At 36.2% G+C, this 19,227-nt stretch overlaps 1 protein-coding gene across 2 annotated transcripts in view; it reads right to left on the bottom strand.

Moving 5' to 3' along the window:
* CDH8 (cadherin 8) overlaps positions 1–19,227 on the bottom strand; it is a 392,145-nt gene that overhangs the window by 60,025 nt on the left and 312,893 nt on the right. The window contains exons 9-10 of one of the 2 annotated variants that reach the window (XM_004371523.1): positions 16,683–16,804; positions 1,717–1,834 (exon numbers count right to left, since the gene is read on the bottom strand). In XM_004371523.1, coding sequence (XP_004371580.1) covers positions 1,717–1,834; positions 16,683–16,804 — 240 coding nt within the window. The remainder of the gene's footprint in view (positions 1–1,716; positions 1,835–16,682; positions 16,805–19,227) is intronic. The other variant, XM_023726856.1, reaches the window with a different exon arrangement.

Genomic DNA, 19,227 nt, shown 5'->3' with positions numbered 1-19,227 from the left:
TGCTTTCTACTAATTCCAAAAATTAGAGAAAACATATGCAATTTAGTACGAAATTAATACACTGGAGGACTGACGTCTCCTCTTCAGAAGTATTATAAATCTAGTATAAAATCATACTTCCCCTGACACCCAATAGCACTTTTTGTTTCATCCAACACATGCTGATGTGTGCCTTCCGTGGGCCACACCCAGAACGGGCATATCCTGAAATTACGGAATGTACAAGAATCGCCAAGGAGTTCAGAATTGGTGGTATGGGAAAATGTTTCTTCACAGTGTATTTTAAAACATAAGAGTGTTTTGTATACAAAAATAATGACTGATACCTATTAGCTCACAGTCAAAAAGCCTGGACCATCATTTATGCACAGACTTTCAGCTGTTTGGGATTGCTGAGGGAGCTTTCGTCTTCATCATATTCATGTGACTTCCATTAAAAAGATATCTTGGCAGTGTTAACCGAGGAACAAAGATAATGTATTTGGATTAGTGTTCCTAATTAGGGGTGGCAAATAAATGAAGACTCCATTATTGAGGAGAAAAGACATATTTGTGTTTCCTTAGCATTTGCAATAATGGAAGCCAGCTGAATGGATACTATCTATATAATAACCTTCTCATTTCCTTTTCTGTGATGCATCCACATTTATCAGAGCATCCCCAAAGAATTAAGTAGCATTATGTCTAATGGTAAAGCCATACTATATTTAACAAGAGTCATCAAATGTTATTTTATTTTTTAAAGGAAGGTTTATTAAAGTTCAGGACCACCTTTAAATAGAATATAGAAAATAATCCCAACAGTCGTCAGGAACTGAATTTTACTCTTCTAAGTGAGCATAGCTTTTATATAGACATTCAGAAATCTAAACACATTCCTATAGTAATACCAGTAGATAGGCTGAACAATACATATTTTTCTAATCATTCTAAATCAGCAAAAACTAAGATTTCAATACAGCTGACCCAAAATTAACACTGAAAAATTAAATATATAGCAGCTTAGGAAACAAAAATGTACAGATGACATAGAGTTTGTTTTTTTTTTTTTTTTTTTTAATGCTGTATGACCTTCATATGTAATAGGCCATAGTTAAGGGAAACAGTTAATCTAAGCTTGGTCCTCAAGAAATAATGAAATGAATTGAATGTGCTCTGTGAGCGAAAAGACTTAACAATAAAATCAGTCCATATTAGCACCAAAATAACACTGATAAGGAGTGTCCTTCACGAAGGATTTTTCTGATCTAATTACTGTTGTCAAAGCTGGTGCAGGCTTAAAACAAATAACTCTAATATGTACCCACAAACCAGGCGAAATTAGAATATGCTTTTGCTAAAGACTTTGTAAACACACAGTTAAAACTTTACAATTGCAAAGTGTAAGCCAGCTCCTCCTCTATCAGACATCTCAGTATGTCAAAATTCTTGAGGCTTTCACAGGGGTTAAATCCTACTCTTCATTTTGTAAAAGTAAGGTGATGGAAGTATTCCCTGGGATAAAATTAATTTTCGCATTAATAATTTTCTTATCTATTGTTTCAGTATTGGAAAGGTGGAAGTGATGTAATTACCATGCCATTAGGCTGGTAAGCAGGATTTCAACTGCTTATGGGTGAACAAAAATTATTTTAATGCTATTTGCAGCCATATTATACATTCACATTGTATTTTCCAATTTATGCTTAACTCTGTCACCAAAGCTAATATGTTTACCTTCATTTTTCTTGATGGTGAAATTCGGATTGTTGACCATTTCTGGAAGAAGACTGTATAAGAAATAATGTCCGTTTTTAGGCTCATCTTTGTCCATAGCACTCACTGTTTGGATGACCTGTAACGTAAAACTTGACATTAGCATTTCTGATGACAACATCAAAGAGCTTATGCTGTCTTTAAAAGCTGAGTGATGTTCCTTTTGCGGTCTGATATTTTGGCCTATGGACACTTTTTCAGCTTTCTAAATTATCCTGGATGGTTTGTGCCAAGGACAAGGAGAGAAACATTAATCATTTTCAAACCTCAGCCTTGATAAATTGTGAAAATTAAGATCATTACCTTTCCGTCCGTTTGGTGTCTGTGGCTCAAGAGAGCAAAATTAAGTGTATTTGAAAATTCCACTGAGAAATTACAGGTTTTCTTCCAAGTTGAGTATATAGGAGCATTTAGAGTAAGATTTGGAACTGTTACAGTGATTATAGTGTGGCTCCTGGAAGAAATGTTAAGGTAAGGGACTTAAATCTTCAGTCCTCATAGCTCTTCTTTCAAACTTTACTCAGCAAGTTACATGTTGTTGGTGTGTGCCGTCAAGTTGATTCCACCTTACAGGGTTGCCAAAGAGTGGCTGGTAGATTCGAACGGCCAGCCTTTTGTTTGGCAACCTGAACTCTTAACCACTACCCCACCAAAGCTCCATCAGGTTACGTGTGTTTGCCAAATCGAGTGTTCTTGGGCACAACCAGCACTGCATGGAACCTCTCTGATGAGCTGCCATCAGTTCCCTCCCCGTAATGAATACTGTTTTTAAAGCTAGTGGATAACACATGCAAACAATGCTTTGGAATGTATCCTGAGATGAATAAATTATAGGGGTCAGAAGAATTATCACTGTGCAGAGAACTGTTCGGATACATACAGATACTTGGAATTGGTGCCTGTTGAACGTACTGGCTGCATTTGCAAAGCTTCGTTAACTGAGTGCTAAGTTCCTTCTTGGGATGTCAGAGAAGTATCTTAACAATTCATATTTATGATCTTGTGATATTAATTGCTTCAATGTGAAATATTGGACAATGTCATGTAGCAAATTATGCTTATATTTCTATTGTAAATAACTACAGCATGATATCTACAAAAAATTCCTGTGAGGCATGGGATTCAAAACAATAATAGATTTTCCTTAAAAAAATACTAACAGGGAATTGCTCTGAGGTTTATGACATTTAGATAGTGTCATGATAATGGCTAATCTATTATGTCCCATTCAACTTTGCCAGTTTCATTAAAGAGACAAAATGGATCACTTCTTCTTGAGAAAGACGAATCATTAATTTGTAACTTACCACCTCAGTAAGTGTGAGAATCATCATTTCAGAAAACTTTTAGCAGTTATGGAGCTTTGCAACATGTCGGGAACATGCTATGTGACAGGAAATGCATTAAGGTTATTTTGAGGCATAAATGAAATAACTCTCTCAAATTCCTTTTCTCCATTTTTTTCAACGGTGCATATTCTTACTTTATAGATGTTTTACTTCTCTTAAGACCGTTGTTCAATGCCTTATAACTAGTTATAACTGTACTTAACTGGAGTGACAATATTACATACAATAGTACAAAATATAATCTCATAGGGAGACAGTCTTGTAGTCATTAAGAGATTGGAGTCTGGAATCAAGCTACATAGATAGAAGTCACAGGCTCACTCTTTACTCATTGCATAAATTTGAGGGAGTTAATTATTCCTGAACCTCAGTTTCCACATGAGCCTAAAATACAAATAAAAACAGCACCTTTTCTCCCAAGGTTGTTTTGGTTATTGATGAGGTAATTCATGTAAATCTCTTAACACAGTTCTGGTTCCTAGTTAATGCCCAGTAAGTATTAAACCATTAAAAAAACATTGCCATCTAGTCATTCCAACTCATAGCGACCCTATAGGACACAGCAGAGTTGCCATATGGTTTCTATGGCTGTAAGTCTTTATGGAAGTGGACTGCCATATATTTCTCCCATGGAGTGGCTGGTGGAGCAGAGCCATTGGTGGGTTTGAACCGCCGACCTTTCCTTTAGCAGCCGAGCACTTAACCACCATGCAACAAGGGCTCCTCCAATAAGTGTTAGTAATAACTATTATTACCATTGTTGTTTATATAAAGGGTGATTGTCATCTATTCGTGACAGTGCTTCAATAACTGATTTTACCCACTCAGGAGCCCAGCTTTTTCAGATTAGAAAGGGCTTCAATAATATTTAGTATATCTAGATACGGAGTATATTTGCCTTAACATTTAAGTGCAGAAGAGGCCCAGGGGTTCCGGTTTTGCAGAAATAAACACATATGAAAGTGTAAAAGGAAAAACTTGAAACACAGATAATTGTTTTGTGAATGGCCTACATTTCAAATGTTGAACAGAAGACTACAAGTTGACTGCTTCCTCGAGAATCATCCTAGATGTTCATTTCAGAAAATCAAAGGGATGATTGTCTTTGACAAGAGCCTTCTTTCACTCAGTTATATGGACTAGAGGGGAAAGAGTTACTGGTGCATAAGTGTAACAACCCTCCTCCCTACCCAATCTGGTCTCAATGGGACTTCTATTCCCAAGTGCAACTGTTGAAGTAAGTCCTGAAGTGTGTGAATACTTTTGAAGGAGTGCAAACGAAAGAAGGATTTTTTGGTATCCAGGGGTAGAAATTATTCTTAAAATTAAATGCATTCCTGTAATATACTTAATGGGTTGAGTTGCTATACATAATACCACTCATAATATTTCTAAGTAATTTGCACTAAAAAGGCTCATGATGCTGGCTAGTGGATACACATGAGAGGTATTTGTTTAGCTAAGCCATGACCTCCAAAACAGAGATGCAATCATTTAGTTCACATGAAGTACAGGAGAAAAACCAGCCGCCATACCACGTCTGAGAAGTTTGGTTTATACATCATACCTGCAATGGACATGCTTTTGTCCCACTATTTATTTAAGCCAGTAACCCTTTTGACATGAAAAGTATCAAGCCCTACCCCAAAACTATTGAATCAGAATATCTGGAAGTGGGACCTAGCCATTTATATTTTAAACAGCCCTCTGCGTGATTCCAAGGCACACTCAAGTCTCAGAACCACCGCTTTAACCAAGGGAAAGTATTGGTGTTCACACTTCACTTATTATTCATTAGAAGAGTATGTATTGTCAAGTTCAAGTCAAGCTCAGTGTATGATGTGTTTGGGAGAAAGTGATTGAAATGGTGAATTTCTAAATCATCTTCCAAATATCCCATAAATTAGCTATGGTTAAGATTTGGTTTCAGCCATGATTGACACTTCATTTTACTTCAATGTAGATGGCCACGACCTGGACATTTTATCTAAAAGAAGATGCCCAGTAGATCACTTGAAGGACTTTATGTTATTAGAATGCATTAAGATGCTCATATTAAAAAGGCTGAAGTTTTCATTGATGTAATAACATCTGAGTATACTTAGCTTTAAACAGGAGAAGAAAAAGAATAATAGATTTATCCAAGGAAGTGCATCTCCACAGAGCTGATTATAGAGACACGCTGAGCACACGGCAGATGTAAACTGGACACATGTCCCACTGTGAGCAATTACAACCTCAGTTGATTTTTTTAAAAATAATTGGACAAATGTTTTATGGAAATGACATAAAAATTTCTGGAGAGGTCATACATATTTAGGAGTATGTAGTTTATATATTTTCCTTTCTACTGACAAAATTAGAATGCACTTGAAAAATCCAACGTTCGATAATTCACTGTGGGTCAATTTCAAGGAAAGCTGAAAGCAAAATATATCTCCTTATCAGACAAACAAAGCATGTTTAGGATGTTGCGATGAGGGAATGAATTCCAGGGCCATGCTTGGATTTCTATGGAAGCAGACTCTGTTCTGTTCCTTGAGACTACTGATTTGAAATCCAAGAAGCTTCTCGACATAGGAAATTGAAAAAAAAATTTTAAGAATTGTGGGGCCTTATTATAATTTTAACCACCCTGGTGGTGCAATGGTTAAGCGCTCCACTGCCAACCAAAAGGTCAGTGGTTCAAACCCACCAGCTGCTTCACAGGAGAAAGATGTGGCAGTCTGCTTCCATAAAGATATACAGCCTTGGGAATCCTATGGGCATTTCTACCCTGTGCTATAGTGTTGCTGTGAGTATGAGTCAACTTAATGGCACCCAAAACCAGCATAATTTTAATTCTATTTTTTAAACCTATCCATCAGTGATAAATAATACTAAACCTATAAGAGACTGTTTTTGTTAAGAGAGTGTGTTAAACTTTATTTTGAACTAACTAAAAAAACCAAACCCATTGCAATCAAGTCAATTGTGACTCACAGTGACCTTATAGGACAGAGTTGTTCCATATGGTTGCCAAGGCTGTAAATCTTTATGGGAACAGACTGCCACATCTTTCTCCCATGGAGATGCTGGTGGGTTCAAACTGCCGACCTTTCGATTAGCAGCTGAGCACTTAACCACTGCACTACCAGAGCTCCTATTTTGGACTATTTAACATTAACTCAAAAATATTTAATAGCACTAGGGTATTGCTGCATTATTAACTTTGGGAAATGCAAGCAGCCAGCAAAAAATACATTTCTGATTATACGGATTGTTAAAAGGCATTGGAATATTATTGAATCTATTAGAAAATCCCCTATGAGTTCCTACAGATAGTATTCATTGATTCGTTCTTAAGTGCCAGGCATGGCAATATATAATGAGGGCTTTTTTTTTTTTTTTTTTCTCCCCTCACTACTGTTAGAACAATATCTTGCACATGGTAACTATAAATGAATACATGAATTAAAAAATGAGGTCAGGCAGATTTTTACATCATTACTGATCCTCACATAACCTTTAGAAGTAGATATAAGAAACTTATAGCACCCTAGTGCATCAAAGATGTTATATATCACATACATTTGATTCCAAACTCCCTGTCTCCTCTCTCCATCCCCCATATATCAGTCTGCCTCAAAACCTTGTTGGCACGTATACATCCTATGTGTGTATTTCAGTTATATTGGGGCTTAGTTCTTCAATATTTTGCAGAGTGCACAAGGATGAGTTCATTATCCTTGCTACCCATGTACTTTCTTTACAATTATGAAGGTTCCCTTTTGATTCTGACTGATATGCACAACAAAATGAATATTTGGGCACCATAGCTTTATGACTGAGTGTGGACAAGGTTGGAGCAGAGTATTCTATTGCAACTCTTGGAATGTTTCCCAAGGCTTCTGGAAGACACATTTATTCTCTAGGAAGACTCAGCAATGATAGTCAAAGTGATATCTGCAATCACAGCACAGTCACTTTCTCAGGTAAAACTTAATTTTCCTTTTTTTTTTCTTTTTGGCAAATCCTACTGTAGTGATGTGTATTGGAAGGTAGTGGAAAGGGGATAGATGACAGAAGGGTTAAGTCAAAGGAAGTGCAGAATAGATAACATAATTTTTGCTTTTCTATCCAATCCTCTGCCTGTTGTTACCAACTTATTTCTGATTATCAATATTAACTTTCCTGAAGTACTAACTTCTGTATCTTAGAGCAAGAGTTTTCAACTTGGTGGAGGAAAAGAATGATCCATTAATGGGCATTAGCTGGCCCAAATTGCCCCAACTTGAATGTAAAGTAGTATGGAATTGTTTACATATGCACATTTACGAGGGGATAGTCCATAGCCTTTATTAGATTATAAATGGTATCCATAACCAAGTGAAACAAAACAAAGAAAGTTAAGACTCTTTCCCTAAAAGGGGAGTCCTTGAAATAAGAATTATGCATACAAGACAAATCAAATTATAACAACGATGATTAACTGAGAAAGGGAGAAATATAGATATGCCTGAAATTGTATCCAAATCTAAAAATTACCCCATTATCCCCAGTTATTTCAAAGGCTGCATAATATAGTTCAAATAAAAGCATGTTTGTATACATTTAATGGGCATTGCCTAGATATTTTGGATAATTTGATACATCTCCACTGAGATTTTTCTTTTCCAACCCATTGAAAGCATTTTGCCATGTCACCATTTTTCACATGAATACACTCTTTTCTTTAAAAAGTATTAGTTGACTATCCAGAACACGTAACGGAGAGTTCTGAAACTACAGATACTCCAACAAGGGATTATAGGTAAGATTCTGTGTGTCTGTTTTAAACACTAAGTGACATCCTCAGTCCTCTGGGCAGGTATTTGGGGCTCATGCCTTTATAAACCACCAGAACTGTTGGCATTTTCTTCAGTGTAACTCCTTTTCACTCTGCTTACGTTTATGGAGCCTAACTTGAAATAAAATGATACCAAGCAAGGGCTCCTGAAGAATACGTTTATATAATGTTTAGATTTTCCAGTTCCTCCTGCCTCTTATTTTCTTTTGTTGGACGCTGCATGTCTCATGTGTATTTTGTACACAGCTCAAATAATCAATATTAAAAAAAAAAAATCTACCTCACATCTTGCCCTGCTTTAAAAATTCTTCAGTAGTTACCTCTCATTGTCACTGTTGTTAGTTACCATCAAGTTTCGAACTCACAGCGACCTCAGGTGGGTCAGAGTAGAACCGAGCTTCATAGGGTTTTCAAGGCTGTGACCTTTCAGAAGTAGATCTCCCGACCTATCTTCTGAGGTGCCTCTGGGTGGGTTCGAACTGCCAACATTTCAGTTAGTAGTTGAGTGCTCAACCATTTGTGCTGCCCAGGGAGCCTGGGTCATGCGAATGGTTTGCACTTGGCTGCTAACAGAAATGTCTGTGGTTCAAGCCCACACAGCAGCACCATGGAAGAAAGCCCTGGCAATCTGCCTCCGTAAAGATTACAGCCAAGAAAAGCCTATGGAGCCCAGTTCTTTTCTGTAACACGTGGGGTCACCATGAGTCAAAGTTGATCCAATGACGGTAATACCTCTCATTAGTAGGGTGAAATCCACATTTCTCAGCACAGCTAGGAAGTCTCAACTCCCTTTCAAATCATATTCCTCCCCCTCCTGTATTAATCTTCCACTTTATTACTTCACAGGAGTATTTCCTGATGCCCCCTTAACATTATATAAACATTACTTCCTAGGCTTTATCCTGCTAGAGCAAGATTTCACCAACTGTTCCCATTACCACTAATTCCATAATTTTCTCTGAGGGAAATTTAAAATATTTTGTAATCAACTGACCAGATCAGACCAGATCCACTGCCATCAAGTCGATTCCGACTCACAGGACAGAGTAGAACTGCCTCATAGGGTTTCCAAGGAGTGGCTGTGGATTTGAACTGCCAACTTTTTGGTTAGCAGCTGAGCTATTTTAACTGCACCACCAGGGCTCCTTATAATCAACTATATTTGGTAAATGTCAAAACCCATATAACCCTCTTGGAGATTCATATGCATTTATAAATGATAAGGAATCATACAGTTCAATGAAACCAACAGAAGACAATGTTGTTTGTTTTGCTCAGTGCTTCCCGACATAATTAAACACACAGACACAAACACACACATACATCATATATTGACTTGATACAGCACAAATTTTTTCTAAGACACTCATTTTGAGAAATGCTACCCTCAAAAACTCCACCTGAGTCTTATTGGCCTAAAAGGCTTTATCAACTCTGTGTGAAGGTGCTACATCCACATAGCTTTGCAGTTATAGCTCTGCCATAATTTTCTTCTCTGCTCTTCCAATTATATGTCAGCTCTGCCTGGTACCAGGTCTTACTTGATTTATGTCACTAGAACAAGGCCTAGGCCTAAAACTTCCTACTACCTAGAATCAATTTTACTTTCTTCCAAAAGACACGCCCATCACCATGGCTTCCATGAACCTGTGGAAACAAGTATACAACGTGCCTACTTTTCTTCCATCCTAACTTCTTATTTAGTAACTGGTAGGTTGAAAATAAAACAAAGAGAACACACCAGTCTATGTAATAGCCCAAGATTTTTACACAGTCTTTCACACCATTTTCTCCATGGATCATCGATCTCAGTGAAATTGGGGACCAGAATAAAACATACGGAATTTGGAACCACACAAAAGGTTCAGCCAATGCATATATAGGCTGCAAACATGGCTTGGGAAAAGGTGTAGAAAGGATACTTTCCTGTAAATTGATTCCAGTGCATTTGAAAAAAAATAATTATATTGACCCACAAATTCATATGAAGAGGAATGAAGTATGAGCCCTTGCTTTCAGCCTAATAAATACAACTCTTACAGATTATCAGGAACAATTATTCCAATACAGGGCAATAGTCCTCTATTATGTTGATCCATTTAGAAATTATTTATAGTGTGTTGTTTTGAACCATACAGCTCATAAAGATGTAACACTAGCAACAACAGTAAAATCGACAAAAGCAATATTAATAAAGAACATTTTACTTTTGAGACTGATTAAAATATAAACCACTAATAATTACAATTATTGACCACTTCAATATATCTATACTTATCTCTCTCCCTCTTTCTCTAAAATATGAGAGATTAAACTATGAATGGCTACGGTCCAAGGCTACAAAAGTAGTACAGTAGAGCTGGTACTCAAATTTAGATTGTTTTAGCTTCAAACTCTTCAACAATAATTTTCACTTACGCTTTTTCCTTCTGTGAAGTTGTGCTCTGAAAAGTCAAACTTCTGTTAATGACTCTAGAAATGTGTTTTTTTTAACATATGGTTTCCTCAAATATTGTTTTATGCCTTCCAATAATTTACCACCTCTTTACTCCACCCAAAACGAAATGAAAATAATGTTTTATGCATTTTGTTGAGGCCATCAATTTCATCTCAGCTTTAAAATCAATCCTGTCTCCCTCTTGTGTACGCAGATAGATCCTGAAAGATGCCTGCTGGCAGGAAAGTTAAAATTAAATCTTCCATTTTTATTGTTTTCATGAATGTTATAAAAGTCTTAATTTCATTTTATTGTTCCACATTTATTAGAAAAAGATCCACAGAATCGAGAAAATAAACAAATAAACAAAGTGGCATACCCATTCATTGCTGGTGTGTATCAAAGGATAATTATTTTCATTTGTATCATTAAGCTGTGCTCCTTTTCATTTGAAACCTCATGGAATTCTTTGAGGAAATCATACCTTATTGATCACAGGAGTTGACTTTTTTTTTCTTTTTATGCTCATTCTTCAACAGAATCTGATTCTCAAGATTATTTTTCTAAGAGGTATATCACACAGCAATGGATTTTCAAAGTTGTGCTGATGTGGGAAGCAATGGGAGATCCTAGAAAGTGCAGGGGCTTTGGAGCAAACTTTGAAACCCATCTTTACCACTTTTCATCACTTTGGTTAGACCCTTACTCTTTTTCAGGCTCAGGTTTCATATCTGTAAGTTGTGGCTGCTAACACCAAACCCTTGTAGTAGTGGTGTTGACTGTATGGTAGATGCTTGTATATATTATCACATTTACATACGCGTGCAGCTTTATGGGTCCCTTCTCTCCATCTCCACTGCCATCACCTTAGGCCAGGAACCATTATCTTTTGCAGTTAAAGACTCCTATATGGTCTTTCTGATTAGCTGTGTGTGCACACAAGCGAATGTCTGTGTGTATGTGTGTGTGTAGATTTAATTCAGATATAATCCTTGTTTTGTTCTAGTATCACTCTTGCTCATTATACTCTATCCACAGATGTCTTCAATTCCTCAAACATACCGAGGTCTTTCTCCCTTCAGTGTCCTTGCACATGCTCATTCTGCTGGCTAGAAGGCTCTTGCTTCCATTCCTTGCATGTCTGGTCTCCTATTTTTATAGAGTCAGCTTAAATAACACCTGCTTAAACAGTAACTTTCTCTGACAACCTGTATAAAGTAGATCTCCACTTTTTCTTTGTTACTCACTGTTAGTTGCTTCAATATTTTTTTAGCTCCTTTTTCAAAATTTAAATTATAATATTTATTCATTTTCTTTTCCTCTTTTTTTAAACAATTCCTCCTCCTCATTAAGCTCCAAAAGAAAGGACATTTTTTTGCCCTTTTCATATTGTTTCCTCAGATTGTATTACAACTTTAGCACCTTGAAGATGCACAATAAATATGCTCAATACGTGAATGAATAGTTTTTCATCTGAAGAGGTTTGATTGTGCACTGTGTGTGTACCTGTCAGTGTTTCCATGGTAATAGCTGGGAAGCTAATTTTTGAAATTAGTCATTGCTGAATGGAATGAATTGAAACATGCTTCTAAAATTTTGTGAATATCCATTACATGCCGAGCATTGATTTGGTACACATCATCCAGGAGTACTGGTGACTGTATTCTTCTTTTTTTTTTAAACTGTGATATTCCCAGGATAAGTAAATTTCTATATTGCCACCATGTTGGTCAAAGAGAGAAATATGAGATTGCAAGAGGTAAACTAAAGAATTTTTAACCCAGACATACAAAACTTGACTCCAAGTAGTCATATCAACTTGTATAAATGGTGATAAAGTTTACATTATACTCTGTTAGATTTAATTATAGTAACAGTGGTGGTTCTTTCCTGGAGGAACAAGAGCTGAAAGAGTCTTTCACTTAACTAATTCTCAAACAATAAACAATCTCTGAGATAAACATGAGCCCTTGGCTCACACCTAGGAAGACAGTATTTTCAGTTCTGTCTTTGCATCAATGCACTATCTGAAGGAAATGACGCTAATTCTGTATGTATTGTAAGCAAGAGGTTAGCATCTGAAATAAAATCTGAGGAAGACCCTCATAAGAAGATAGCATGTAGAATGCAGATATGGGAGACACTTTGGCCAACGCTGGTCATTGAAGGTCTCTGTTTTTCTTTCACATTTGGTTCTCAGTGTGGTGGCATCAAGGATACTGTAGGAACATACTGGCTTCTCCACATCTGTTACCTATTCCTTCAACCACCCAGTCAGACTATCATTCTCTTCAGACAGAATATGATTTATCTTCAGCTGACTCCTTTTCAACACTTAATAGGTGTTCCCTCTCTTCGGTGCAATGTGTCCTATATTAAGAGGACTTTTCATTGAGACAGCTCTATTTCTCTCCATCTCTTCAGTCTCCTTCATGTCTGGAGCATGTGAGGCATTTTCTTACGATTCTATCATTTCTAATTCTTCTAAAGATGTGTTTTCCAGGGAGTAAAATCTATAGGAGTAAACGATCGATATCTAGGGTGTTGGTTGTCTATGAATCCCCAGTGTCTAGCCAAGTCTTGGCACACAGTTGGTGCTCAATTAATAACCACTGACTGACCAAAACCTACCATTCTATTGGGCACATGAGCTGCCAAACATATATTTGCCTTCTAATTTTGGAATCCCCAGCATACACTTGCATTTCTACCTTGGCCATTTGAGAGGAACAAGTGGAGAGTTTCCTCTTTATACGTACTGTTAAACTGAGGGCTAAGTACTCTTTAGATGACTATATCATACCATTATTGAATTAGAGTTTAAAAATGTACATCAGCATTTATCTTTTGACCTAAAATACATTATAGTTTCAGAAATGAAAAAAAAAAGTAACTAGCTATCAGAAAAAAAAAAAAAAAAAACTATATTAAAATTCAATTATTAAAAAGAGGGGTTGTTGAAAATTTTTTCTGGTCAAAAGGGATTCGTGTTGATTTTCAAGTAATAAGAATTGTGAGCTATTTCTTTCTGCAGTAGTGGGGTTGTTACTCTCTTGAGGAAACAAATTCAAGGGAATCATCACCTTTCAGCTTAAGAACCATGAGAAGATGGTAGGAGGAGATATGATTTCCAATTCTACCTTCAAAGTGAACCTATGCCTCTTTTAGCACAGATGTGCCATGCATTGGAGATCAATGCCTGGGCAAGAGGAAAGCAGTCTCTTTTCTTTCCTTTGATTCTGTGTTTAGAGTCTTTTTTAGTGCAATCGAGTCAAGCACAGTAGAATTCTCTATGTTCATGTTGATATGACTTTTTATTTTGTGACATGTTTTAAAAATATCTTTGCTGAGGCTCTCTCTGTCCAGACAGTTTATACTAACTGGGCTTTAGAATAGCTTGCCCTTGATTATTGTTAATGATTTCCAGCTGCACCATTTCCCAGCAAGCTGATCCCCTTGAGTTTAGCCTTAAATCCCTACCTTCCAGGCTAACCAGAAAATTTAAAGTCTCATGCACTTCTTTCTCTGAGGATGTTGTAAAGCAGACAGCAATTGGTGAAAAATATTCACATAACTATGACTTTACTGCTAATTCAGTTTTCGACATTTATTTTTCATGAGCATGTAACCACCTGATAATGAATAGTCTAGTTTCAAACTGAGTCAGTCATTTGCATGGCAACTCATACGAGAGATGACTGAAAGTGTAGCTGTGTTGAACTTATACAAGTGACCACTAACTAGAGTAGGTAACAAATATGAATTTTGAAAAAAAAATATAAAAATGAGATCATTCAGCTATTAAAAGTGACGTAGGAATGAAACAATGAATGAAGCAAGAGTCCTGACTACCACCAAGGATTCAAAGCATTAAAAAAAGTTGTTTGAACAAGTGTACGGGCATCAGCCAGTCAGCCCTATGTCTAAAAATGGTGCCGAAAAGTCGAAGATCTGATCCCTTCATGTAAATGATGAACTCTAAATAGCATGCCTAAGCAGATTCATGTAGAGACAAGATGGTTTAGTAGACACACATATAATGTAAACATTACTTCACAGACTGAGTCATTCATTTTGATTTGCAAAAATTATAAAACAAAGAACCAACTTTTTTTTAATTTTGATCTTGCATAGAAAAACTGATGAAACATGCTTTTTTTTCTTTTTTAAAGATAAGAACTGCTGAGAAATCATTAAAACCTCGAGAACAGTCAAAATCCACAGGGTAAAACTCCAGATTCCTGGAGGCTCCAGGTGCGTGCATGTCAATATCAAAAGTGAAGCCAATGTTGAAGTTTTAAAAATATCAGTGTTACCGACTCTCTCAACTTGTGTGATGAATTTGGCACAAACAATGAAGTTGTATTTAAATTCTAGAGCATTTGCAAGATCCTGTGTGATCTAAGAAATCTGACTGATTGGCTACATTATCCCTGCAATGACCTGGCCCGCAGAGCTATATCCTTGAAACTGACCTGCCATATTTCCATCAAACTCTCTGCCCACTCAATCCACCCATGAAGCCAAATGACAATAAATGGCAAACATATAAACATTAAATCTAATCCATACTGAGAGGATCACAAATGAAGACAATGACAAAATCTGATGGAGGGCAATTACACAGGACGAGATTAAGAAATATCTTACCTAATGTCAGAATGCCGCAGAAAGTGTGTATCTACTAACAGTGAGTATTCCGAAGTGAACAATTCTTGGTGGGTTCCAACTGCCGGACTATCGGTTAGGAGATGAGCAGTTAACCACTGCACCACCAGGGCTCTTGTTAAAACTTAGTAGGTTTTATCATTATAATTTTAACTTGACTATGTGTGTATGAAGGAGCCCCAGTGGCACAGTGGTTAAGCGCTCAGCTGCTCACCGAAGGGTCAGCGGTTTGAAAGATGTTTGAAAGATGTGGCAGTCTGCTTCCATAAAGATTTACAGCCTTAGAAACCCTATGGGGCAATTCTACTCTGTCCTAGAGGGTTGCTAGGAGTCAGAACCAACCTGACAGCAATGAGTTTGGTTTTTGGGGTGTGTGTGTGTGTGTGTGTGTGTGTGTGTGTGTGTGTGTGTGTGTCTTATTATGTTACATGGAGACAATATTAATCCTTCAGATATATGAGAGTTGTCTAAGGGAAAATACCCATTGTTTTCTGGGAGGTAACACATTGATCTTTTGTAATGACTAAATAAAAGCATAGAGCTACAGTGCTACTTCTTTCTGTAAGGGAAAAACTAAAAATCTGACTTGTCAGGTAAGCTGCTTGGCAAATAGTTTAATTCCTAACACCCACATGAGGCACAAGAATAGTTGGATTAACAACTCCAGTGTCATGCTGTCAGCTGCTGTTTATTTAAATTAAAATGTCACCATCCAGAAATAAATTAGGAAGTTGAAAAACGATAAATTTCTTAAACATACAGTACTTTGGCACCTTGTTAAAATAAATCTATTACATTTGTGTTTTTGTAGAACTTTACAGAGGCTATTTCCATTTTGACATTCAGAGTATAGCAGGTTTTCGGTTTTTTCTTCTTGCTTGTTTTATCTTACCCTCCCTCCCTCTCTCCCTCCCTCTTCCCCTTCCTCCATTCCTTTCTTTCTCTTCTCCCTCCCTCTCTCCCTCCCTCTAGTCCTTCTTTCCTTTCCTTCCTGCCTCCTTCCCTCCCACCCACCCTCCTTTCTTCCCTTCCTTTATTCTATTTACTTTATTTCTTCCGTTTTTCCTTATTATTCCTATCTATGCTATGAGGGCAGATAAAAATAAAATACATTGCAGCAATACACAATTATTAAGTGAGCTACTGGCATGCCTAAAAATTGTTTCTATCTTATGTTTATCTAAATTACATTATTACAGTTTTCAATATTCACTTCCTACAGCTTCCTATATACCACTTGTCTCCTTGGGTTCCATTAGTATGCGTTACTTCATACATTTGATATAAAACAAACGTTCCCTTCTGGTGAGCTTTTCCCTTGCTCCCTGTAATTTGAAAGTCACAAGTCAGGCTCCATCACTTTAAGACCTCCCTGCTATCATCCATATACCCAGATGTTTTAAGATAGTTATTTTGCTCTTGGTTCATGGTTGTTCCACTTCAGGAGCCAAATTTGGTCATAAATAGGAAAAGAATTAACATCTAAGGAAGGAAAACATTCCTTCTCTGTCCGCATTTGGATGTGTTCCTTGCCTGTGACTTTGCAGATTGTAAATGATGCAAATGTACATTATAATGCAGTTTAATCAAATATGAGACAGTTGTATACAAACATATTCAGCATTAACAACATGGAGATATTTACTTGGCCGGGTTTTCCATTTTCACATAAAAATGCCTCATATTCGGATGCGAATTCAGGGGCGTTGTCATTGACATCCAGCACTTTAATAGCAACAGGTACTCGAGATATCTGACTGTGGTTCCCTATGGGAAGGAAAAAATAACATCAGCATTGAGGGTATTTCAGTTTGAACGTGCAACTCAATTTTCTTCCTGAAAGCATGTGTGTCTGTTTAAGATTTCCCCTAATTTGGGTATTTTCAACATGATGATTATGGAATCTGACCACTCAATAAGGAAAAAATAGCAAGTGCTTGACTGCTTTAAAAAATATATATATATAAATTCTTATTCCAAAGGAAATTTGCTGGAGCTTAGCTTGACGAAGAACATCTCTAGATAAATTAAAAGATGTTTTCTTGATGGAACAGGCTTTATTTTATTGATAAAACCCATTATGTAAGCATATATTTTCTATATGTTGTATACAATATAGATTTATCTCTTTGTTTCTCTTGGGTGAACACAACTCCTTTCTCACTATTAGTTATTTGAACTGACTACGTATTAGAGATGAACACTGAAAACCCAGCAAAAGGCCAGAGCCAAATCAGCTGTTGAGAAGGGGCGTTTAACAGTGTTAAAAGGGATAAGATTAAAAGTGGGGCATCATATCATTTTTTATTTCTACCTTTCATCAAAAATTGACCTTGGGATCTTTTTGGATAGAATAAACCCAGCTCATTTTAATATTGTAATTTTTCATAGAGGTTTTCATCAGTGTAAACAGAAGATAATCTTCTAATCTTTCCAGGATAATTCAAATAGCATAGAACTCAATACCTAATCCCTAATCCTTAAACACATATATATGCGTATGTATATATATATAAAACGTAAGGTTTGGTCCATTAGTACATTCTGAAAACTAGCTGGGGCCATTTTATGACTGTTCATTTGTAATAAATGCAATAGAGTTTGACTCTGACTATACCATGTTATAAACTTTTGATCTCTTGTAAATTATTCAGAATGTATTGGAGACGGCCAATTATTTATTTGTGTTTCTGTGACACTGAATATTTATAAGCAAGCCAAGAGGGGAAAAATATTTGGTTTTTGAATGTAAACAAACAGACTTGCGTTTGATACATCAAATTCCTCTTTTTCACAACTGATTAAATCCAGACCTCTAAAACCTTCAAACACTTTTTTATTCTTTAAATACAAAAGTACTTCTAAAATACACACAAAATAATCAGAGCCATGCTACAAATTCATGGTTGGTTAACCCCCACAGATATGCTACAAGATTTGCATTTAGTTAACTACCATGGCCACTTTCCAGTACTCTAATTTGTTTAACTACGGATGGATAAATACTACCCTGTGTAATGCTCACAACCCCAGTAATGGAACACTGTAACCTCATCTCCTATAAGTCAAACCAATGCTCTCAAATGTATCACCTGATAAACCCTTTTCCTTTCATTATCTTATCTCTAATGCATTGGTTCATTCTTCATTTACAGAGGAAGCATATAACCCCCTAGTATTGATGGTAAGAAAAAGTAAAAAAAAAGGTATTAACATTTGATCTTTACACAGCTAATTTAAATTTTATGCTTTATCTTCTCAATAAAACCACATAATTTATATTTTCAATAAAGTATTAGTATGCCCTTAAAGATTTACATCTCTTCTCTAGCCTGACCATGAGCTAAACAGCAGCTCCTGGAGAGAGAAAGAAGTATTGTTTGAACTAAACAGACGTAGTTTGGAATCCCAGCTTTGTCACTTGCTAACTATGTGATACTGGGCAAGTTATTTTGACCTCATTTTATTGCTGAGGATACTGAAACACAAGAGATTAATACTTTATTTACAGAATTACTGTAAATAATAAGAAAAAATTAAAAGTGCTTACATAGTACTGGGCACACAGCCAAGGTATTTTAGTATTTGCCTTTTAAAACTGTCAAAATCAGTTGCACTGTGTATATTGATTCTTTGCTATATCTATCGTGCGATGTTTCATATAGACATATATCATTCAATCATCAGTAAAGAGCTATGAGGTAGGTAATATAATCCTCATATGTCAGATGTGGAGACTAACACTCAGATGGTTATATGTCTTTACCAAGATTACTTAAATAATTAAATCCATGGTGGAGCTTTGGACTTCAAAATACAAGCCATATTCATAGCATACTACTGATTAAGTTCCCAAAATATATATACATTTGATTTTTTTCAGATAAGGTAACCAATCAATGCCATCCTCTCAAGAATGTTTATAGGTTTCATATATATTAAGGTTGACTTCTTTTTGATGTTTGGGTCCAAATTTCAAATACCAGGGTGGATGTTTCTAACAGATTGTAGCACTACCAATATTCACAGAATTGCACCCATAATCTACAACCCTCCCTGAGAAATTGCACTATTTAACTTCCATATTTTTGCTCATGGTCTCACTTAAGTACAATCCTTTCAATTAACTAATTTTCCTCTTCTTTTTAAATTTCATCTACAAAAACTAGAGTAATCACTAAGAAAATAAC

The sequence above is a fragment of the Trichechus manatus genome, unplaced genomic scaffold, assembly GCF_000243295.1.
Source record: "Trichechus manatus latirostris isolate Lorelei unplaced genomic scaffold, TriManLat1.0 scaffold00014, whole genome shotgun sequence".
NCBI classification, from domain to species: Eukaryota; Metazoa; Chordata; class Mammalia; order Sirenia; family Trichechidae; genus Trichechus; species Trichechus manatus.
Note: the sequence above shows the minus strand (reverse complement) of the source record. Positions and strands in the feature narration are given on the sequence as shown.